This window comes from Diceros bicornis, chromosome 7 (assembly GCF_020826845.1).
Source record: "Diceros bicornis minor isolate mBicDic1 chromosome 7, mDicBic1.mat.cur, whole genome shotgun sequence".
Classification (NCBI taxonomy): Eukaryota; Metazoa; Chordata; class Mammalia; order Perissodactyla; family Rhinocerotidae; genus Diceros; species Diceros bicornis.
In genome coordinates this window covers 86,518,692-86,543,256 of record NC_080746.1, presented here as the reverse complement: position 1 = coordinate 86,543,256, position 24,565 = coordinate 86,518,692, and the positions used below count along the sequence as shown (strand labels likewise).

General features: G+C 37.0%; 1 protein-coding gene across 1 annotated transcript in view; it reads left to right on the top strand.

Annotated features, from left to right (window-relative positions):
- The window catches only part of DCDC1 (doublecortin domain containing 1), a 394,249-nt gene that overhangs the window by 204,948 nt on the left and 164,736 nt on the right, over positions 1-24,565 (top strand). Inside the window, exons 16-17 of the mRNA XM_058546317.1 lie at positions 12,036-12,096; positions 24,323-24,457. Coding sequence (XP_058402300.1) covers positions 12,036-12,096; positions 24,323-24,457 — 196 coding nt within the window. The remainder of the gene's footprint in view (positions 1-12,035; positions 12,097-24,322; positions 24,458-24,565) is intronic.

Below are 24,565 nucleotides of genomic sequence, written 5' to 3'. Positions count from 1 at the left end.
AGACTCAAATCAAATTTCTAGAAATGAAAACTGCAATGTATGAAATGAAAAATATACTTAATGTGACTAATGGCAGATTAGACATTGTGGAAGAAAATATTAGTGAACTTGAAGAGCTAGCAATAGAAACTAATCACGGTGAAAGCAAGAGAGAAAAAAATATTGAAAACAAAATGGACAGAGCATAAGTGAGATGTGAGAAACTTGATATAGCCTAATCTCTGAGTAATTAGAGTCTCTGAAGGGAAGAAGCAGGGAACAGAAAAATATTGGAAGAAATGATGTCTGAAAAATTTCAAATTTTGTGAGAACTGTGACCACAGATCCAAGAAGTTCAGCAAATTCCAAGCACAAGAAACATGAAGAAGTGAAACCGAGGAAAATCATAATAAAATAGCTTTAAATTAGTGAGAAAGAGAAAATCTTAAAAGCAGACATGGAGAAAAGACACAGTATGTAGAAGAGGAACACAGATAAGACTGACAGCAGGTTTCTTGTCAGCAATAATGCAAATGAGAAGGCAGTGGGAGAACATCTCTAAAATAGTGAAAGAAAAAAGCTGTCAGTATAGAAATCTTTTCCCAATGAAAATGTCTTTCAAATATTAAGGCACAATAAAAACTTCACATATTCACAAACTGAAAGAATTTATCATCAGCAGATCTGTGCAACAAACAATGTTAGAGGAAGTCCTTCAAGTAGAAGAAAAATGATACCAGGTAGAAATGAAGAGCACTGGGAATAGTAAGTACACAGGTAATATGAACACCTTATTTCTTACTACTTACGTCTTTTTAACATATAATTTATTATTTAAAGCAAAAAAAATATATATTATGGAAACGATAACATGTGGAAGTAAAATGCGTGAAGACAATAGCCCAAAGCCAATTAGAGAGAAATGGAAGACAGGTTCTTACACTGTACTTGTCAAATGGTGTGATATCAACTGAAAGTAGACTGATAAGTTAAAGACGTATATGGACAGACCCTAAAGCACCCACTAAAATAGCATAGCAAAGAGTTATGATAACAAGCCAAAAAAGTAGATAAAATGAAATCTTAAAAAAATTCTCAATTAATCCAAGATAAGACAGATAAAGAGGGAAAGGGGAACAAAGAACAGATAGGACAAAGAGAAAATAAATAACAAAAAGGTAAATTTCAACCTAACTGTGTCAATAATCACATTAGATATAAATAATCTAAACATCCCATTTAAAAGTCAGGTATTGTAAGATTAGATAAAAAAGCAAGATCCATCTGTATGCTAACCTTCAAAAAAACCACTTTAAATATAAGACACAAATAGGTTAAAAGTAAATGCATGGAAAATGTATGCAATGATAATACTAATTCAAAGAAAGCTAGAAAGCTAAATTAGTATCAGACAAAGTAGACTTCAGTGCAAAGAATATTACCAGGAATAGGAGGATCATTTCATAATGATTAAGGAGTTAATTCATCAAGCAGACATAACAAACCTATACATTTGTTCACTCCTTAACACAGCTTCAAAATACATGAAGTGAAAGCTGATAGAACTGCAAGGAGAAAGAAAAATCTATAGCTATAGTCAGCAATAACAATATCCTGTTTCAATAATTAATAGAACAAGTGGAAACAAATCTGAAAGGACACAGAAAATTAGAACACCATCAACCAACTAGTTGATATTTATAGAATAATGCACCCAACAGCAGCAGAAGACATATTCATTTCAAGCGCACAGAGTGCTAACCAAAATAGAAGATATTCTGGCTATAAAACAAGTCTCAATATATTTAACAGAATTTAGGTATTATAAAATATGTTCTCTAACCATAAGGGAGTTAAATTAGAAATCAATAGCAGAAAGCTTTCTGGAAAACCCCAACGTATTTGGACACTAAGTAACACATTTCTAAATAACCCACGGATCAAAGAAGACATCCAAATGGAAGTTAGCAAATATTTTGAACTGAATGAAAATGAAAACACAATACGTTAAAATTTGTAGGATGTTCCTAAAGAAGTTCCCGGAAGAAAATTTATATAAATGCCTAATAAGAAAAGATCAAATCGATGACCTCAGCTTCCATTTTATGAAACTAGAGTAAGAAAAGCAAATCAAAAAGTAAGCAGAAAAAAGGGAATAATAAAAGAGCAGAAATCGATGAAATGGAAAACAGAGAAAATCAATGAAACCAAAAATTGTTTTTTTTGAAAAGATCAAAGAAACTGATAAATCTCTGACCAGACTGTTCAGGAAATAAAGAAAGAGGACACAAATTTCCAGTATCAGGAATGAGAGAGGTGATATCACACTGTTATTAAAGGGATAATAAAGGAATATTTTGAACAACAATGTGCCAATAAATTTGTCAACTTAGATGATAAGGACCAATTCCTTAAAAAGCGTAAACTATCAATATCTACTCAAGAAGAAATAGGTAACCTGAATAGTCCTATATCTCTTAAAAAAATTGAATTTTTAGTTGAAAACCTTCCCACAAAGAAAACTCCAGGCCCAGATGGTTTCACTAGCTTTACTGGGGAATTCTACCAAACACTTGAGGAAACGATAATACCAGTTCTACACAATCTCATCCAGAAAATAGAAGAAGAAATACTTCGCAACTCATTCTATGAGGCCAGCTTTACCCTGATAACAAAAACCAGACAGAGATTACAGGAAAAGAAATCCCAGACCAGTATTCCTCATGAACATAAATGCAAAAAGTTCTTAACAAAAGTTTAGCCAATTGAATCAAACAATATCTAAACGAGATAGTATATTATGACCAACTGGAGTTTATTCCAGGAAAGCTAAGTTGGTTTAACATTTGAAAATCAATCAGTGTAAGTCACCATATTGGCAGAATAAAAAGGAAAGATGATATGAACATCTAAATAGATATATAAAAAGCATTTAACGAAAGTCAACATCCATTCCTAATAAAAACTGTCAGAAAGTTGAATACAAAGGAATGTTGTCAATATGACAAAGGGCATCTATGAAAAACCTACAGATAACATCATATTTAGTGGTGAAAGACTGAATGCTTCCTCCCTAAGGTCAGGAACAAGGCAAGGTTGTCCACTCTCACCATTCCTGTTCAGCATGCATGGAAACTTTCCCTTATCCAGTGTAACAAGATAAGGGAAAGAAATAAAAGGCATCTAGATAGGAATTGAAGACATAAAATTGTCTTTATTTTCAGATGACATGATTGTCTATGTAGAAAATTCTATAAAATCTACAAAAAATTTCTAGAACTAATAAATGAGGTTAGCAAGTCTGAGGTCTTGAGCTCAGTATACATATGTTAGTTGTATTCCTATATACTAACAACAAACAAATTGGAAATTGAAATTAAAAAATGGCATTTATAATACATCAAAAGTATGAAATACTTAAGAATAAATCAGATAAAATATATGTGCAAGACTTGTGACTGAAAACTATAAAACAGTGCTGAATGAAATAACGAAGACCTAAATAAGTGCAGACATATACTGTGTTCGTGGATTGGAAGACTCAATGTCATTATGATGTACATTCCCCTCAAAGTGATCCATAGATATAGTGCAATCTCAATCAAACCCCAGCAGCTTTCTTTTATAAAAATCATCAAGCTGATTTTAAAATTCATGTAGAAATGCAAAGGACTTAAAATAGTCAAAACAATTTTGAAAAAGAAGAACAAAGTTGGAAGACCTATTTTACCTGACCTCAAGACTTATTATAAAACTACAGTAATAAAAACAGTGTGTTATTGGAACCAAAGTAGGCAGTTAGATCAATGCAACAGAATAGAGCATCCAGAAATAACCCCGAACACATATGGTCAGTAGAATTTTGGTGAAACTGCAAGGGAAATTCAAAGGAGAAAGGATTTTTTTTGACAAATGGTGATGGGACAATTGGATATCCATATGCAAAAAAATTGAACTTTGATCCATACCTCATACCATTTATAGAAATTAACTCAAAATGGATCATACACCTAAATGTAAAACCAAAAACTGTAAATATTTTAAATGAAAATATTTATGGAGAAAATATTAATGATCTTGTATTAAGCAAAACTTTCTTAAGTATGACAACAAAAGCATGATCCAAAAAATATAAATTGATAAATTGGACCTCGTTAAAATTAAGAATTTCTGCTCTTTGAACGACATTGTTAAGAGAATGAAGAGACAAGCTGCACCCAAGGAAAAAATATTTGCAAATAATGTGTATTTGCAAAATATATGCATACAACTCAAGAAAACATGGGCAGATAAATTATTTGGACCAATACTTTAGCAAGGAAGATATATAATTGGCATATGAAAAAATGTTCAACATCATTAGTCATTAGGAGAATGTAAAATAAACCCACAAAGAAGTACCACTGCATATGCAGTAGAATGTCTAGTGTGGAAGTGACTGAACGTACCAAGTGTTGGTGAGGATATGGAGCAACTGGAGCTCTCATACTCAGTGGGTAGAAATATAAAGTGGTTCGGTAACTTTGGACAACAGTGGGTACTTTCCTAAAATATTAAATGTATCTACCGTATTACCCAGCCATTCTACTCCTAGAAAGTTACTCAAGAGAAATGGAAGCATTTGTTCTTACAAAGACTTGTGCACAAATGTTCGTAGCAGCATTATTCCTGAAGCCAAAAGTAAAAACTGGAAAGAACGCAAGAGTCCATCTATAGGTGAAAAGACAGATAAATTATGGTGTATCTGTAACCAAGGGCCCTCCAGGACCAGTTCAACTGACTCCATCTCTTATCAACAGAGTGATTAAGAATTGTCTTTAAGAAAATCTGCAGAGTCATGTAGCCAGGGCATGTGCAAAAGAAGAAATCGTGACCTGAAACTACCATGGAACCAAAAGATCCTCCTTCCCAGGGAACCCAAGGACCAGGACATGACTGGAACTGGAAAGTTGGACTCTTATCAGAAGTGCGGAGTCCCTCATTCAGGAAGATCCGGTGTTAAAATTCCTTCCCCACTTCATCAAAAATGTTTAGAACCCTATCATAAAAGTTTTGAACATCACCATAAATATTTAGAACCCTGTCATAAATATTTAAAACCTTACCATTAATGCTTGAAGCCCACCAATCAAAACCTGTCCCACCAGCATTACCATGTGCCAGCGTGTTCTCCCTAACCTCTTAAATTTTGCCCCAAATCCTGAATCAGGGAGACAGATCTGAGGGCACATGCCCCCTGTTCTCCCTACAGATCTGTCTCACTGAATAAAGCTGATCTCTTTTCCCAAAGGCTGATGCCATAATTAATAGGCTTGTTTAAGCATATTGGGCAGAGAACTCCAGTTTTGTGTGGTAACATGTCTATGTGATTAAATATGAACCAGCAAGAAAAAGGAATAAACTCTTGATGTGCACAACAATATGGATGAATCTCAAAGTAATTATATTGAAAAGAAGGAGTAAAACAAAAAGAGTATACATTGTTTGATTCCATTTATATAAAACTTGAGAAAATTCCAACTATTCTAGAGTGATAGAAAGTGGATCAGTGTTTGCTTGGAGAAAGGAGGATGGGGAGGGAGAGGAAGGAGGGACATTAAGGGGCACAAAGAAGCTTTGGGGTGGTTCTTGGGGTGATGGATATGGATATGTTCATTATCTTGATTGTTGTCATGCTTTCACAGGTATATTCACCTTTCAAAACTTATCAGATTTTACACTTTAAGTGTGTGTCTGTCAGTTGTACAATATTTTATAATATTGTATGTCAATTATTTCTCAATAAGCTGTTTTTAAAAAGTACTATAAAACAAACTAAAAAAAAAAAACCAGACAATCAAAATGATGGGTAAGGAATGACTAAGTGGCTGCTTCAGAGGGAAGCAGTGAGGGAAGGCTGTCAGTGGGAGAGCTGATGAATGACCTCGGTCCAAATGGCAGGTGTTTGCAAAGGTGGTGTATAGCTCAATGAACATGCTCATCATGCCCAGGGCTCTCCCTGGGCTCAGTGGGTCCTGAAGCTAGTGCTGCTCTGGTCTGAGCCCACTGAGGTTTCCCTCCTACTCTGGCCAGGAATGTCAGGAAATTGGGTGGGGGGATGAAGCTGCAAACTCTGTGTCCTTGTTGTCTCCAGAGAGGAGAGCTGGGGTGAGGAAGCAGGGGCTAATTAAAAAAAAAACTGTAGTAAGTTTGACTTGAAAAATCTCTATTTACAAGAAAAGGTTTGATTTGTTTTAGAAAGGAAGGAAAGAGGATGGAGTGGGGGAGGAGAAAGGCAGGAGGGCTGGAGAAGGGGAGGATCCCCATGCAAAAGAGGATTGTTTGCCTTTGTGTGGGTGCAGCTTGCCTTTACCTGAGGAACAAGATCCATGACACATGGAGGCAAAAGAGCAGAAAGTCCGGAAACTAGAGGTTCTCACTGACTGCGAAGCTACGTTTCGTTCTTTAGAAAGCAGTAAGGACCAAGGTTTTTAGAGCTTACCTCACTCTAGGTATATACTTTCAAATTTGTTTATCCCTTCTGGAGCGTCTGAAGTGCCTGTGTAACTTGTTATTTTTTAATACACAACCATATTTCATTATAAATAGCAAATATCCTCATGTGACAGCAGCTTCTAGAGACATTTTTCTCTCTTCTCCAAAGCAGTATAATATGATTTTAACAAAAGCTATGAATCAAGACATACCCTATTATACACTAAAATAGTAGAACTAGCACTTAAAGTAGCAAGCTGACAACTCACAAAGAATATGGTAAACATATTATGCCTCATTAGTTCAGTTATGTCTCATTTGGTGTCACTCATCTTATTCTTATTCAATAGAGCAAATGCTTGCACATATTTCTTTTAAATATTTTTTCTGTGATGTGCACCTGATCATGAGTGGATGAAGCTAAATCAATGATGTCATTACCAAGTGATCTGAAAATCATAAACAATTATAAAAATCATAAACCTCAAAATCAGAGATGCTTCTTTCCAAAAGATATTTTGGACATCTTGCAGGCAAACCAGCTGAATCAAAGATTTTTTTTTTTCAGGCCACCATTTAATATTGATTTTGCTTTAGTTTTGAAAGAATATGGATATATAGGATCTGGCCTTTAGTGTTAAATTCATAAACTAATTAAAGCCTCACACACACACAAACATCTACACACAAAGGTTAGATTATAGAGACTAAAAACTGGGGACAACACATTTTGTTTGGCCTGCACATTATTACAATTTTTTTTGAATTGGTTGTGAGCCTATAGAGATAGGAAAATTTCACACAAAAATTACATATTTCTGGCTTTTCTTGATAAAACTCAGAAGATGGTCAGCACTAGACCTTCATTGTCTCACGACACCAATCGTGCAGGAACTGATTCCCCCTTTGGATGGAACATATACCCTTTAGATGGAACATATACCCTCCAGATGGAACATACACCCTCCAGATGGAACATATACCCTCCAGATGGAACATACACCCTTCAGATGGAACATGTACCCTTCAGATAGAATACGTACCCTCCAGATGGAACATATACTCTCCAGATGGAACATATACCTTCCATATGGAACATACACCCTTCAGATGGAACATGTACCCTTCAGATAGAATACATACACTTCAGATGGAACATATACCCTCCAGTTTGCTCTATTTTCCACCATTCCCAATAGCAGCCCTGACACTAGCTCTAGCTTGCTTCATTCATTTCTATTACTTATCTGGTAATGTTTACTGTCTTCCTTATTTAAATGATAATCTTTCAGTTATGATATTTTGCATCTACTTCCCCGCCCCACCCCCGCAACTTAGGTCTTGCTGGAAATAGAGTGTTAACTGGCCAACATTAATCTAGGCTAGGTTAAACAAACTCTGCTTTAAGGACACCATTAAATACAGCGAACAAGTGAAGCCGTGAAATGCTAGGTACAGCAGACAGAAAGACAGACAGGTAAACACACAGCACTTCACCAGGTAATCAGAGAGATTGAAAATCATCTCCTTGGTCAAGTCTTGAAGTTTAGGAGGCTAAGAGTTAGACTAAAGCACAGTGACAAACTCTAGCAGGTATGTAATATAGAAAGGACTGTTTGCCATGCATTGGACTGTTAAGTCACACATATAGATAACACCATTATAAATGTCAACATCAAATAGAAAATTGTCCTTGTGTAATTGCATAGTATGTGGATTGATGAATGAAACTTCTTATCTCTGTTCTTACTATGTTAAGAATCGTGGAGGGGAAAGCCCTTTCCTCCCGTTCTCTACGTGGATCTTACTTTTGGTCCGGATAGCATTGGAAGACACCACTTGAGGTGTCTGGGAAAATAGATTTGTAATTGTGAAGCATGGTGACAGTCCCTGTTACAGTCAACTGGGAAATGATGAGCATTAGCCTATGAAATTTTCCCCAAACTGAACTGCGGCCATGGGCTGCCTTCTTGCCCCTACCCTCTGATAAGTGGAATATTTCACAGAAAAAAATATTTGTGTGTGCATGTGTGTGTTTATGTGTGTATATATATATATATATATACACACACACACACTCACACACTTATTTTTTACATTCACAGTAGGAATACTATCATGCATATGTATGCTTAATGAGGCTACAATGAGCAAGTTCCCTGGGCAGATAGTCCTCAATTTCCTCACCTGTAAAATGAGTTTATGTGACTAAATAGTCCTGGAAGTCATGTGCTTTCAGAGAAGGAAGGACTCTGAACAGCATCTACTTCAAACCTGTCTTGAATAGTAGTGGTGGTGATGATGATATTATTATTATAAGAAATTCCAAGGCCACCAGAGACTAAGTGATCTACCAGTGGTCAGATATCTGGTTAATGTCAGATCCAGGACCAGAGCTCAGGCCTCCGCCTTAGTCCTCATGTGTCTTGGTGTTTATGACTGTGATCCTTGGATGGAACACTGCTCCTTCATTTTCTCCTCCTTCTCACTATTGATGTTATTATTGCTATTTTTAAATTTTGTTTTTGTTTTTTTATAAAAAATCTTTTTAGCTTGGTGCTTATTGACCAAGAAGGGGAAAGTCTATGACATCTCTCTCTAAATCAGTCCCATATGAGCGTCATTGCATAGTCGATCTAAATTTGATTTCTTTACATATAAAATGTCTTGAAAAAATAAACAGATGCACTTTTGTTTGTAGAAATTTTATTTTTTAAAGAAGTTATTATATTTTGGAATATCTTTTTATCCTGCCTAATGTGGATACTACCTGAGAGATTTGTTTTTTATAACTCTGGTAAAATTTAAAGGTAATATTTATAGATCTAAGTAGAATTTCAATGGAAATACTGCTAGTAAGCTCACAGGGCTTATAGATGATATAAAACTGCATCTTGTTAGTAAAATTTCCTAGGCAATTATATGCTTGAACAGAACAAAAGCTGTGATAAAATTTGAGAAATGCTAGGAAATTTGTATTTCTTTTAGATTTATTTCTTATTTTCTTAACCAAGGTGTAATGTATTGTCTTTAGCCACTCACTAAGAAGATCTTTTAAATCCCCTATACTGCCATATATTAAATTTGAAACATTTTTCATGATGGCCTTATTATTAATTTTTAAGATGGTCATATTTGACATTTTATTCGCATATCTGTTTATTCAAAATTACCTTTAATCTCCTATCATATGCCAGGCACTATGATCAGCTTTAAGGACACGCGTGGTCTCTGCCCTCGCACAGATGCCAGTTTGGTGAATTTCTCTTGTTGTATTATTCTTGGAAAGAGACATTACCAATTCAGAAAATTGAAACTGAAATTGACATAATTTATATTTGTATAGTCACATCCATCCTCGAGCCAGCACTATAATCCAATTAAAAGGCAAAATTCTGAATTTTACAGATTTTGATGGTTAGCATCAGTATGTTAATTGCCAACTACAGATGTCTTACACTTTGAAAAATTATCATTGTCCATATTATTTATCTTGAGGAAATATGCTCATAATAATTTATGCAACAGGAGGAATTGCCTGTAAGCAATAAAGTTGCACTGAGTTATAGCCCTTACATGTTAAAATGATCTAAATTTTATCACAACCCAGCACATTTCCATCAAAGCATTACAGCAATCACTCTTTATTATTATTTTTAAAAGGAGTGCAGTTATAAGCTTAGGATTGACAGCCTTAAAGACCAGCAATGTTCTCTTTGTTATTTCTTCGTTTTGTGGTTGACATATGAGCTTTTCAGTACCTCAGGAGAATTTGCAATAGTATGAAGCTATTTAGTGATTATTTTAACACAATGGTATAAAAAACATTTATGTTCATATCAAAGTGTTTTAAGTCACTAAGGTTATGTGTCAAATTATAATCAGTGAGACTAAAATGTTGATTCTATTTTTAATCTTCAAGTTACACAAAATAGTTTGTGTTATAGTTTTCCAATCTAATTGAGAAGATGTTGGGCTGAAAGTCAGACGCTATGGGTTCAGTCCTCCCTGGACCACCTCGTAGCTTTGCGACTCTTACCAGCCCACTTCATCTCTCTTGTCTCGCTTCGTTCACCTATAAAGTGGGGACCTGGCCAGGATAGCCCCTCAGTTCCTGCGAATTCTCGGTCTATGCGGTATTGTCTTGGATAATGGATATTATTATTATAATAATCATAAATGTTAGTTCTGGACCCCAAGTCAAAATTTTTAAAATGCTTCCTTTTCCTTTATTAATTACAAAATAAAAAGATCTCTAGAAAGACTGCCCGCCCCACCCAGTGCTGAAGTTGAGCCGCAGTTACCTTTGTCCAAGGCCTGAGAATGGGCTTCTTAGCCTAGGCATCAGTTACACCTCGAAAGACGCTTCTTAAAAAAATTGTACGTAAGTATTAGGACCCTTCATATTTTCCCACATCTCTGCTTCCCTGTCCTCCTTTCGAATTTCATTTTCTCTTAATAGTGTCATGTTCCTCTTCTTTATCCATATTTGACATCTGAGACTTATTCTCGCCTACTCTCTCTAACCCCTATCCCATTTATTCAGTCACCAAATCAGTTCTCCTTTTAGAATATTTTAAGTATCTGGTCCTTCCTTTCCCCTCTCACATTGCTTTAGTTCAGTGTTTTCCAAAGTCTGATCCACAGACCACACACTTTCCAAATTCCTCAGAGTTCTTATAATTGGAGTCCCTAGCAATACTGGTTCGTGTAGATTTCTGGGGGTCCAGACCTTCAGAATCAAAATCTCTGAGGACAGGGGCCTGCAGACCTATAGTATTATCAAGCACCCATTTCAACGTCTGAGAATTCTTCCCATTTTCTCATATAAACTGGGTGTGGGTGAAAGGCTAATGTGCACTGAACCAGTTTTGGACTGTATGTTCTGCCCAGATCATAGCACCTTGCTTTAGAATAGAGCATTACCTGACACCTCTTATTCTCAGCCATTGATGTTTCTATCGAAACTCAGAGGCAGTAGAAAAAGTCCTGTTTAACATCCCATTACACTTAATTTAATTCATTTTGTCTCACCTTTGTAAGGTTTCTAAATATTAATGAATACATGATTAGTTAATTTAAGCATGATTAGCTTCATCACATTTTAGTTTTTCTTTGTTATTCAGACTTACCTCAGAAAATCTGATATTTCTTAATAAAATTCTCTGGTCTTTTCAGAAACATGTACCTGAGGTTCCTACTTTTCCGTGGTATCTTTTTCCATCCCATCCTCTTAATCTTCATACTGAATCAAGTCCCTTTCTTTCTGTCTCACAGAGGATCTTTCTGGGGAGAGAAATTTCTATAATATTCTTACTGATTCTATTTATTCTCTAAAACTCTTAATCACTGTTGCCGTTGGTAACACACACACATACCACACCATGTTAGGTACCAAAGAAACTGGTTGTCTAAGGGGAGGCTTTAGCTACTGAGGAAGCAGTGACGATGGTAGAATCCTTGGTAGAGGCTGGGCAGTCCTCTTGCTAGGCTATATGGAAAATGATCATTTTATGTGAAACCTACAAAATGTTTCAGTGTAGAGAAAAGTTGTCAATCTTTAAATTACATTTTTATTACAGACATAAAGGAGATGATTCTCAAAAGTGGGTGTTTGGAACTGATGGCTGCATTTATTCTAAGGTAAGGACTTTATAAGCACCAATTTTTATTCCTAAATTTTTCATTTCCCGGATACTTATAAAATATACTATTGTTGAGAGCAAGAAATGATTTTTCTGCACAAATGATTTCACTCTGTGCCCAGAAGTTTGGAATTTAGCTTAATTTAACTCAATACTTTCCTTTGAGATTTTGTTTTACTTTAAAACACAAATTTTCCAAAGCCAAAAACAATTTTCTCTGTTCATTGTTATGATACAACCCAACATTTCAGGGCATCTGTTTTGTTTCTTTCTTTTTTTAAAATTTAATGTAATTTATTTTTTTATTGAGATATAATTGACATGTAACATTGTGTAAGTTTAAGGCATAGAATGTGGTGATTTGATACATTTACATATTGCAATATGGTTACCACCATAGCGTTAGCTAACACTTCTATGATGTCGCATAATCATCATTCCTTTTTTGTGGTGAAAACAATTAAGATCTAGTCTCTTGGCAACTTTGAAATTTATAATACAGTTTTGTTGACTATAATCACTATGCTGTGCATTAGAGCTCCAGAACTTACTGATCTACTAGCTGCAAGTTTGTACTCTTAAACAACATCTTCCCATATGTCTACACACACGCACAGTGGAATATTATATCACATCTTCTTTGTCCATTCGTCCACTGGTGGACACACTCAGGTTGTTTCCATGTCTTGGCCATGCTGAATAATGCTGCAGTGAACACAGGAGTGCAGAGATCTTTCCAGTACCTGCATCAGTTTTCTTGGGAGATTGGCACTTTGGAAAACCGACAATATCTACTCAAGTTGGACATGTCTATACAGCCCAGCAAGTCCCTTCCTAGTTAAATGCTAAATAGAAGTACTTACATATCTTAAAGGAAAGATATTTACTAAATGTTAATAGTCGCACTAATTGTAGTAGCCTCAGCGTGGAGATTACTCAGATGCTCATCAGCAGTAGACTGGATAAATTAATTGTGGTGTTCATGTTCAATGGAATACTATCTAGCAGAGTGGGGAAACTGTAAAGGGCCAAATAGATACTAAATATTTTGGGCTTTGTGAGCCATATGATCTCTGTCCCAACTTCTCAGCCCTGCCTTGGTGGTGTGAAAGCAGCCACAGACAGTGTGTAATTGAATGATGTGATTGTGTTTCAATAAAACTTTAAGAAAAAACAGTAACAAGTGGTCGGCCAGATTTGGCACACAGCTATAGTTTTCCGACCCTTCATTATAGCAATGCCAATGAACAAACGACGATTACACATCACAATGTGTATGAGCCTCACAAACGTAGTAGTGAACAGAGACAGCAGGTGCAGGAGAGTGCACCCTGGATTTAAAGTCTGATGCGAGGCCAACGACAAACCTGTCGGATGGAAGTCAGGGGAGTGGACACAGCTGAAGGGGACCTGAGACTGTAAGGGGCTGTGAGGGGCACTTCAGGTGGGTGTGTGGTGCTCCCTTCTGACCCAGGCTAGTTAGACAGGTGTTCACTGTGTGAAGACGGATTGGATTCTACACTTGTGAGTTATGTGCTCTGCTGTGTGTGTATTGTATTCATATAAAAAGTTGACTGAATAAAATGAGGAGATTGGCCTTCAGTTCTCAAGATTTCCTTCCTGTTCTCTGATTCCAAATCTAAATGGAATGTTAATCAATCATCGATGTTTCAGAAAGGCAAAAATTAGATTCATCACATGATATCTGTTAATATTTGCCTCAGAATCTCACCATCGTGGTCTCAGAAATGCTAAATTAGATGAATAAGACTGGAAATACACAGTGTATTAATGTCCCACGCCTGCTGCAACAACACCATAAACTAGGTGGCTTAAAACAAGAGAAATGCACAGTTCTGGGGGCTAGAAGTGTGAAGTCAAGGTGTCAGCAGCGCTGTGCGCCATCTGAATCCTCTGGGGAGGACTCTTCCTTGCCTCTCCCATCTCTGCAGTCTTGGACATTCCTTGGCTTGTGGCAGCGTCACTCCAGTCTCTGCCTCCATCCGTACATGGCCATCTCCCTCTGTGTCTGAGGCTTGTCTGGCGTTCTCCTCTCTGTACATCTGTGTCCAAATTCCCCTCTTCTTATAAGGACGCCAGTCACCTTGGATTAGGGCCCACTCTAATGACCTAACGTTAATTTGATTATATCTGCAGAGACCTTATTTCCAAATAAGGTCACATTCATAGTATCAGCGGTTAGGACTTCAACATGCCTTTTTTGGGGGCACAATTCAACCTAAAGCACGTGGTGTGCAAGTTATCGATTTATGCCCTCTCAGTTCCAGATCTACCGTTTGTGGCCTGGCCCCTGCCTCCGGCAGCCTCACAGCAGAGTCCTGCCAGTGGGCACCTTCTTGTGAACATTTCCTAGAGCATATTCCTCTTGGGTGGCTTTTTAGTGCATTGTCACCGACTAAGCATCTCCTTGCGGACAACTTCCCCTGGTGCTCCAAAGGCAGATTTATGGTGAGTCTTGCTAGGGCCCTGCCTTGGAGACTTTTCAACGTCCAGTGAGCCCCGGCTATGCCCTCTTGAGGATCTGGATCTCAGCCTCAGGTCAAGCCTCTTCCCTGGGCGTTCTCTCTCAGGCCGAGGAGTAGTGGCTGTTCCCTCTAGCTGCTAGTCCTCCATTCCTCAGTGTTCTCTCTAACTCTTACTGGCCAATTTCCTGTCACTCTAATCCTCTGTTACTAATTATATTAAACTTTTCCTATTCAAATTACTATATGGTTTCTCTCTCCTTATTGGGACCCTGACTGGTAAACATGGTATCTGTATTTCTCTAGTGTTCTAGAATTACATAGTTGAGTTGTATTCCTTGACAACCTGTGCCATTGCAGATATTTAGAGAGTTTGATACCATTTAAACTTTAAAATTAATAGCATTTCCCTGAGTAGTTATTTTTTGGCACACTGGCTAAAATCCCAGCCCCATTCACTGACTCAACTGAGACTAAACACTTTTAGCTCTGTTCCTAAGCAGGGAATTTGACATAGCCATCGAATTTCAAAGCATTTAAAAAATTACCTTTATCTAACTTCCTTCTGAAATTTGCCCCAGCTTTCCCCTTGTGTCAGCGTCTGACTCTGCTGCATTCCTGAGCCAGAGTGAGGCTCTGGGTTGGTGGAGAGGTCGTCACAGAAAGACCAGAGCTTGTCCCTCTTGGTAAAAATAAAAAGTGGAATTTTGAGGCTGTACCAAAGTATCCCTCCGGCTTTTTGGCCTGTGCCTGCACATGAGGACTTCATCCTGAGACACGTCTGAGCAGGGCTGAGTCCTGTCACACAAGAGCCTAATTCTGTCTTCTGTAAGTACTGCCCATCACACCAACAGACATGGAAGAACAAGACTTAGGTTTAAGTCTATTTTCTTCTTTTCTTTCGCCAAATTCAGGCACCTAAAAACCCACTTCTACTCTGCTGTCCTTTTTCTCACAATTCATAATTTTCTAATTATTCCCAACAGTACTATTGATAGCTAGCAAATAATGCATACTGTTGTATTTCAAACACAAACTATTTTTAAGAAGATTTCGATTCTAAAAATTTTAGTGTTCTATTCCCAAACACAATCGCTGATTTTTTATTACAGTTATTCTAGATTCGCACAGAGCAGAACTCTTTATTAATGAAGTGTTTCATTATTTTAGAGGTTTAAAAATTTTGATTAGATCTAAATTCAGTCATATCCAAAACTATATCCATCTAGTTAAGGCTAAAATGGAGGATGATTTGATAATTATTTGCAGCTGGATCATAAACGGAACTCATTCCATTCAGTAAAAAGAGAAAAGAAGTACTGCTTTAGGATATCAATAACTAATCTCGGCTCCACTGCTTGTTAGCTCTGTGACCTTAGGCACATCATTGAACCTTTCCAAGCTTTGCGCTCTTTGTCTGCAAAATGGAGATATTAATACTCGCATTTTCAGTATTTGGCACAGATTCTGCCTATCAATAGATCTGACATATCAGTTCTGACTAATTGATAATTTGTAAATATTAATGATATTAATAAAGAACAAATTTAAATACAATATTGCATTTTATTATATTGTTTTTACTTGGATAAGTTTTTTATCTTTTTTTTTTTTAAAGTTAACCATTCTTCTATTCATTTGCAAAAAGATAAAGTTGGATTACTTCTGTTATACAATCCACCAGTTTCAGCTAAATTAAAGATTTAAACTTAAACACGGAGCCGTAAAATATCTAGAAGAAAGTAGAGATTAAAGCATCTAACCCAGAGTAGTGGTGACATCTTCATGAGCAAGCAGACAGAGATAGAATCCATAAAGGAAAAGACTAATGTATAAAAGTGTATGAAAATATAGAAACTCCTAAGTCTGAAATAGTACAAGCAAAACTGAGTAGGGAAATATGACAAATAGGGGGTCTTTGAGATGTAAATATCAGAGAGGGGGCAGATACACTTAATATACAATGAGCCTGATAGGGCAATAGAGAAGAGCCAGCACGTCAATAGAAAAATGGGCAAAGTGTATGAGGGTTCCCTTCTCTCCACATCCTCTCCAACACATGTTGTTTCCTGTCTTGTTAATTATAGCCATTCTGGCGGGCGTGAGGTGATATCTCATTGTAGTTTTGATTTGCATTTCCCTGATAGTTAGTGATTTTGAACATCTTTTCATGTGTCTGTTGGCCATCTGTATATCTTCTTTGGAGAAATGTCTGTTCAGGTCTTTAGCCCATTTTTTAATTGGGTTGTTAGTTTTTTTGTTGTTGAGATGCATGACTTCTTTATATATTTTGGAGATTAAGCCCTTATCAGATATATGGTTTGCAAATATCTTCTCCCAATTGTTAGGTTGTCTTTTCGTTTTGTTGATGGTTTCCTTTGCTGTGCAGAAGCTTTTTAGTTCGATGTAGTCCCATTTGTTTATTTTTTCTATTGTTTCTCTTGCCCGGTCAGACATGGTGCTTGAAAATACATTGCGATGACTGATGTGATACTACTCAGCCATAAGAAACGATGAAATCCGGCCATTTGTGACAACATGGATGGACATGGAGGGTATTATGCAAAGTGAAATAAGTCAGAGGGAGAAGGTCAAATACCGTATGATTTCCTTCATTAAGTAGTGGATAATAACAACAATAAACAAACACATAGAGACAGAGATTGGATTGGTGGTTACCAGAGGGGAAGTGGGGAGGGAGGAGGGCGAAAGGGATAATTCGGCACATGTGTGTGGTGATGGGTTGTAATTAGTATTTGGGTGGTGAACATGATGTAATCTATGCAGAAATAGAAGTATAATGATGTGCACCTGAAATTTATACAATGTTATAAACCAATGTTACTGCAATAAACAAAAAATTAAAAAAAAAAAAAAGAAAAAGAAAAATGGGCAAAGGACTTGAAAAGGAAAGGGATGAAGAAGAGAAAGGAGAAGAGCTTCCCAAGAAACAGCCCAGCCTCCCTGGAAGTTAGACAGATGTGGGACAGTGAGGTTGTCTTTGCTCCCTATTAGATATGGGGAGATGTAAAACTAGGCATAGCCAATGCTGATGAGAATGTGAGGAAACAAATGTGCTCATTCCCTTTTTGTGTGTCTGTATCAGTTACCTATGGCTGTGTAACGAATCACCCCAAACGCAGTAACTGAAAACAGCAAACGCGTGTTGCCTCACGGGTTCTGTGGGCCAGGAGTCTGGGAGTGGGTTAGCGGGTGGTTCTGACTCAGAGTCTCACATGAGGCTGCAGTCACTTGAGGCCTGACTGGGCTGAGATCTGCTTCCGTGCACACTTACGCTCTGTGGTCCAGAGGCTTCTCCACGGTGCTGCTCACACTGTGAGCTAGTGATCCAAGGGCAGGAGTGAAAAGAAACAAAGTGCAAGCTGCAGAGTCTCTCGTAACCGAATCTCAGAAGTGACATAGCACCACTTCTGCTGCCTTCTCTGGGTCACATGGGCCAATCCTGGTACAGTGTGGGAGGGGACCACACAAGGGGATAAATACCAGGAGGCAGGGAACATGGGGGGCTATCGAGGAGATTGGTGCAATATTTCTGAGGGTCAGTTTGGCAATATTTATCAAAATTTGTAAAAAATATATATTCCTTTTGACTCAGAAATTCCACGTATAGCAACCAACCCCAAGGAATTAATCAATAGTATGCACCATAATAGATCTTTAAGGATGTTCATTAAGACATTGTTTAGAATAGTGAAAATTGAAAACAGGTTAAGTAATCAACAGTGAGCTTGTATAAATATATTATGGTGTGTCTTTATTATGGATACTATATAGTGGCATTACAAATAATGTAAAATAAGTTATGATGACAGAGGAAAATGCTAATGTCGTGATTTGAGAAAAACCAGGTAAGAAAACAATATTTATATTGTATCAAAGGTGTGTGTGTGTGTGTAGAAACAAAACTGGAAGTTTACACATAAAATGGGTGGTAGGAGGATGGATAATAATTTTTTGAGTTTTTCTGTATTTTCTAAGTTTTCTATAAATGCATTTATAATCAGAAAAAAAAAGAAACACTTTTCAAAAATATGCATGATCATGTACTGACCAAGAGGAGGACAGGGCATCTAGAGTTTAGAACATTCCAGGTGAGATTCTGCTCACCTGCTTGCTATACTTCCCACAAGGACATAATATCCCTGTGCAGCCCCAAGTTAGGTCAGACCTGGGGCCTTTCTGGTATCTAGGGAGGGAACATCGTGGGGGTGATGAAGATGCTTCCCCAGCTCTATTAGGTTGAAATAAATCTCATAAACAGATAGGATCCTTTTTAGCAACCAGAGAGTTGCTATTGTATCCTGAGGGTGAATTTGGTCAGTGTGAAATTCTGAGCAAGGTCTTACTCAGTCTTCAGTAGAAAACTTCTCCCTTGGGAAGTGGAACTTACAGTCACAAAACTGGTAAATAGCACAGCTGGAATTTGAAACCAGGGGCTGTAGGATGTTCATCCATATGCACTGGGGGTACTTTTTAAAGTTTTTGAAGTGGAAATGTTGTGACCAAAGATGTCCTTGATTAAAATTTGTCTTCTGGTGGTAAAAAGTGGATTAGAATGAGAAGAATTCAATGAAGCCCAAGAGCTGATGGACTTAGAAAATAGTGAAGGTTAAGTCATTAGAGCCCAATTTAGGGCAATGTGCAGATGCACTAGAAGGGGGGAAAGTCAAAAGATTAGGCTGTTGACTCCCTAAAAAAGAAGATTAGAATTCCAGGTTTTGGAGGAGGGGCTTGTTGAAATTGGTAGTCTGATGATAGAACTGGCAGGTGCCTGGATAGGGATCAAGATAGTTTGGTCTTGGAGTAGAGAATACTAAAGAACTATGGTATCAGAATGTTGGAACAGCCATCACCTGGGGAGGGAATGGTTTACAATGATTCCAAAGGGGACATGCCAAGACAATTTGTAAGTGTCTCCAGATGCCTGGTGGGAGGATGGATAACAGCACTTGTCACTCTGTTGTTTGTGTATGTCTGCCAGCTTTGCTAGACTGTCAACTCCAGGAAGCGAAGCCCATGACTCTTTCTCTTTTGGTCTTTGCTTCTGCTATGTCTATCAGAATGTTCAGACATGTCATGGCTCAACCTTTTGGTCATTTCCTCATCCATCTCATTGGATATATATTGAAGTTTTTCATGTTCCGGGTACGCTTTCTTTCCAGTAAGAGGGAAATATACCTCAGAAGTAAACTTATATAAAAGATCTTTACCTCTATTAGAGGATGCGAAACATGAAACTACCATCAGAATATGAGGGGATCACAACTGCCAGAATCGGAACCAGGCCGTTTGCACTTATTGTCTCAGAATGTGTCTACTGTTATTTTGCTTTTTATAAATTGATTCTTTTAATGCTGTGATATTTTAGAACACATTTAATAATATATCCCACTACTCACGTTTCCTCTCATATTGAAAATATAGTGATCTTTGTTGCTGAATTTTGGCTTTGATGTTTTACTGTGGAACCAGTGTAAAATAATCCATTTCTCTACTGCCCATCGTATTCACTTCACAAGACAAGCTGAATTGTCTTGAACATATTTAAGACAAAAAGCACTGACATAAGAAAAAATAACATAACACAATAGATATGACATAAGCTTCAAGGTAAAATGAAAAATCCTAATTTTTTTAGATTCAACTTCTTTTTGCTAATGTTTTGGGTTAGCTTAGTGATTCAAAAATCTCTTTCCAAGATTATCTGACTAGTATATACAGTAAAGACACTATTTTTAATTGGGTCTTTTAAAAAATATTTATTTTTTATAAAAGTTATTCATGAACATCATAAAAATTAATATTTGAAAAAATATACTAATGAGAGGTAAAATCTCTTCTTCTCAAACTGTAATTCAATTTCCCAGAGTTATTCACTAACAGCAGGTTTTTGTGTATATTCTCAGAAATTTTGCATATATTTGCCTGTATAGTATGGTTTCCATTTAAATAATACAAGTATATTAGTTGTGAAAAACCTTCCAATAATTCAGACCTGAATAAGCAAAATTATCTCTGAAACCTATTCCTCAAAGATTATCATTTATAGTATATCATTTCTGATTAATTTTATTTATTATATATAATAATATATATTAAATCTAATTATATATATACATATAGGTATGTGTATAAATAAATTATGTCTATATAACTTTATGACCTGCCTTTTTCCACTCAATAACACGTGGCCGTCTCTCCTTTTTGAGGTCCATGTCTGCTCTAGCTTTTAAAACTTCCCTGAGGATGCACAATTAGACAAGTAGGAACCAGGCTGCAGTGAACGTCTTGGGTGTGCGTGTATGTTTGTTAAATCAAAGGGAATGAGGATTAACATTTTGATAGTCATTCATTGATTAACTCAACAAAAATTTCTATTTACCATGCTTTTAATTTGTATCTTTTGTCTTTCTTCCTGACTTTTTCTGAATCCCCTCCCTCTTTTTTTTCCTCTGCTGGTTCAAAAGCTATACTTTGTGCTTCAATTTTTTTTTTCTATTGAATCACTTACATTAAAAAAAAACAGCTTTATTGAAATATAATTCACATACCATAAAATTCTCCCATTTGAAGTGTACCATTCAATATTTTTCAGTATATTCACGGGGTTGTGCGTCCATCACCACAATCTAATTTTAGGACATTTTTGTTTTCCCTTAAAGATGCCTTGCACTTCACATATTCCCACCGTTCTCTCTGCCCCCCACCCCAGCCCTATGTGTCTCTATGGATTTGGCTATGCTGGACATTTCCTATAAATGGAAGCATACAGTATGTGGTCTTTTATTACTGATTTCTTCCACTTGGCATAATGTTGTCCAAGTTCATCCATGTTGTAGCATGCGTTAGTAATTAATTTCTTTTTATTGCCAAATAATATTCCATTGTATGGAAATATCACATTTTATTTATCTGCTTATCAGTTGATGGACATTTGTTTGTTTCCACTGTCTTGGCTACTGTGAATGATGCTGCTATGAACATGTGTATAGAAGTTTGTTAGTGGATATATGCTTTCATTTCTCATTGGTATATAACTAGATGTGGAACTCCTGGATCATATTATAACTCCACATTTAACATTTTGAGGACTGGCCAAACTGTTCCAATGTGGTTACACCATTTTATATTCTTACCATCAACATATGAGGGTTCTGACTTCTCCATATCCTTGTCAGCTTTTGTTATTCTCTGTCTTTTTGATTATAGCCATCCTAGTGGGTAGGAAGTGGTATCTCACTGAGATTTTTATTTGTATTTCTCTAATGACTAGTGATGTTGAGCAGTTTTTCATGTGTTTCCTGGCCATTAGTATACTTTTTTTGGAGAAATATCTTCTACTCAGATCCTTTGCTTATTTTTTAATTGGGTTATTTGTCTTTTTATTATTGAGTTGTAAGAGTTCTTTATATATTCAGGATGCACATCCCTCTCAGACATATAATTTGCAAATATTTTCTCACATTCTGTGGGTTGTCTTTTCATATTTGACATTGTTGCAACATAAGAGTTTTAAATTTTGATATAGTACAATTTATCTATTTTTCTTTTGTCACTTGTACTTTTGGTGGAGTCGCTTACTTTTTTTTTTGTTCACTGAGGAAGATTCACCCTGAGCTAACATCTGTGCCAATCTTCCTCTATTTTGTATATGGGTCACCGCCACAGCATGGCTGGTGAGTGGAGTAGGTTCACACCTGGAATCTGAACCCGCGAACCTGGTACACCAAAGTGGAGTGTGCGGAACTTTAACCACTCAGCCGTGGGGCCGGGCCCCCTTACATTGTTTTAATAAACTGTATTTTTCAGAGCAGTGTTAAGTTCATGGCAAAACTGAGCAAAAAGTACACAGAGTTCCTGTATACTCCGTCCCTACACACACAGACCTCCCCCACTATCAACATCTCACACTGGAGTGGTGTGTTTGTTACAATTGATGAGTCTACATTGACACATCATCACCCAAAGGCCATATATTACATTAGGGTTCACTCTTGGTGTTGTACATTCTATGGGTTTGGACAAATGTACAATGACATGCATCCACCATTATGGTATCATACGGAATAGTTTGCTGCCCTAAGAATCCTCTGTTCTCTGTCTATTCATCTATCCCCCCTTCTAACCCCTGGCAACCACTGATCGTTTTTTACTGTGTCCACCTTTGCCTTTTCCATAATGTTGCATAGTTGGAATCATGTGCAATATGTAGCCTTTTCAGGTTGGCTTCCTTCACTTCATAATATGCATTTAAGATTCTAGAGTCCCTTACATTTTTAACATGCATATTTAGTTATAAGTTTTCTAACAGAGTTTAAAGTTATTCAGTATGTCTTTTCCCAGAACAATATAAGGATCTTAGTGCCCTTTGATTATCCACTAAACACCTCCTCATATTTTTTGTTATAACTTTAGTTCCACACTTAAAAAAAAAGGTTTATATCATACTTGAGGCAGCGTGTCTAGGCTTTATGGACTAGTAAACAAGCTGGATGACACTGAGCAAGTTTCTTAACCTCCCTGTGTCTGTTTCCTGGTCTTTAAAATGGGCGCAATAATACTACCTATCTCAAAGTGCTGTTGCAAGGATTAACATGTAAATATGTTGTCATGTGGGAAATTGCTATGATGTGATGGTAGCCTCCAGTATGCTCCTCGATAGGCTATCCAGAGCTCATGGAACAGAAAGGTGCACAGACCAAATTAAATGCTTAGATCATGATTTATTGAATCAATTTAAAACACAAAGCAAGTGTGGGGAGAGAGAAGGGCTTGCTTAAGGTGCAAGTGGGTTGCAGGGCCGCATTACCTGAACCTCTGCAATGCCGACTCATCCTCTCTGTGTCGCGTCATCCTTTCCTGCCGATGATGTGCTCACAAGGACCAGCGTTGACCTTTGAGCAAGGGGGCCCAGCAGACCAAGGTGCCCGAGGCAGTGACACACACCTGCTCCAGGAGAGAGCCAGTGGCAAGTGCCCTCGGCCAGTAGCTCTGCTCCCCGGCTATCCTTGTGGGCAGCTGTGGATTTTATCCAGCAGAGGAGCCACAATGAGAGTCAGCAAGAGATGGCCAGCTAAAGATCTTGTGATCATAGGGTGACTCATGTGCTTCATTTGTGTTTAGTGTTTCATCAATATTTGTTTCTTTGTTTGTTATTTAGTAAATCATGACTATGAAGTGTCTATTTTGTCCTTCTACCCCATTCTATCTATGTTCATAGACAAATGCTCTATTTACTTCCTGTCTGACACCTCTTAGGTTACTAACTTACTGTGCTTAGTGCAGCTAATGAATTTCATCATTCCGTTTGTTTTCTTGTCTTCTAGAGCAGAATTGAATATTTCTAAACGGTACAGCAATTGCACATTACAAATATGTGATGTGTTTACGGTAATACCTTTTGTGTAGAAATAACTCAATAAATGTTAGCTATTATTATTAACATATAAGATGGCTTTAATATTTTAATCTTATCTATCTATCTATCTAAGGGTGAAGATTAGCAATCTGGTTAAACTTGATCAGATTAAACAACTAATTAGAAATCTTAATATTAAAGTTATTTGGCTAGATTTTGATCTGAAATTGATAATAAAGTACAAAGTTTATTAGCCAGACCTTTTTACTATTAATCTAATTTATTCTCCCATCATTCCAGTTGTATAGATTTTTGGTTGTTGTTTACAAGGGTTGTACTACTTTTTTTTCCCTTTCCTACAGGCTTATCCTCAGTTTGTTCTGACCTACCTAGAGGAGCTAAATGCACAAGTGGATGTGACCCAGACAGAGTATCACGTTCACCATGGCGCCTGGACCAGGGCTCATCAGGAACACGGCAGCAGCTTAGCAGAAGAGGTCAGTGAAGTGAGCTGGAGGCAAGACAGAAATAGATCTCCAAAACGCGTTTGGAAAAGAGAAAAATGTTCAAGTTGTTTTTAGGAGGCAAGCATGAATTCACGTCTT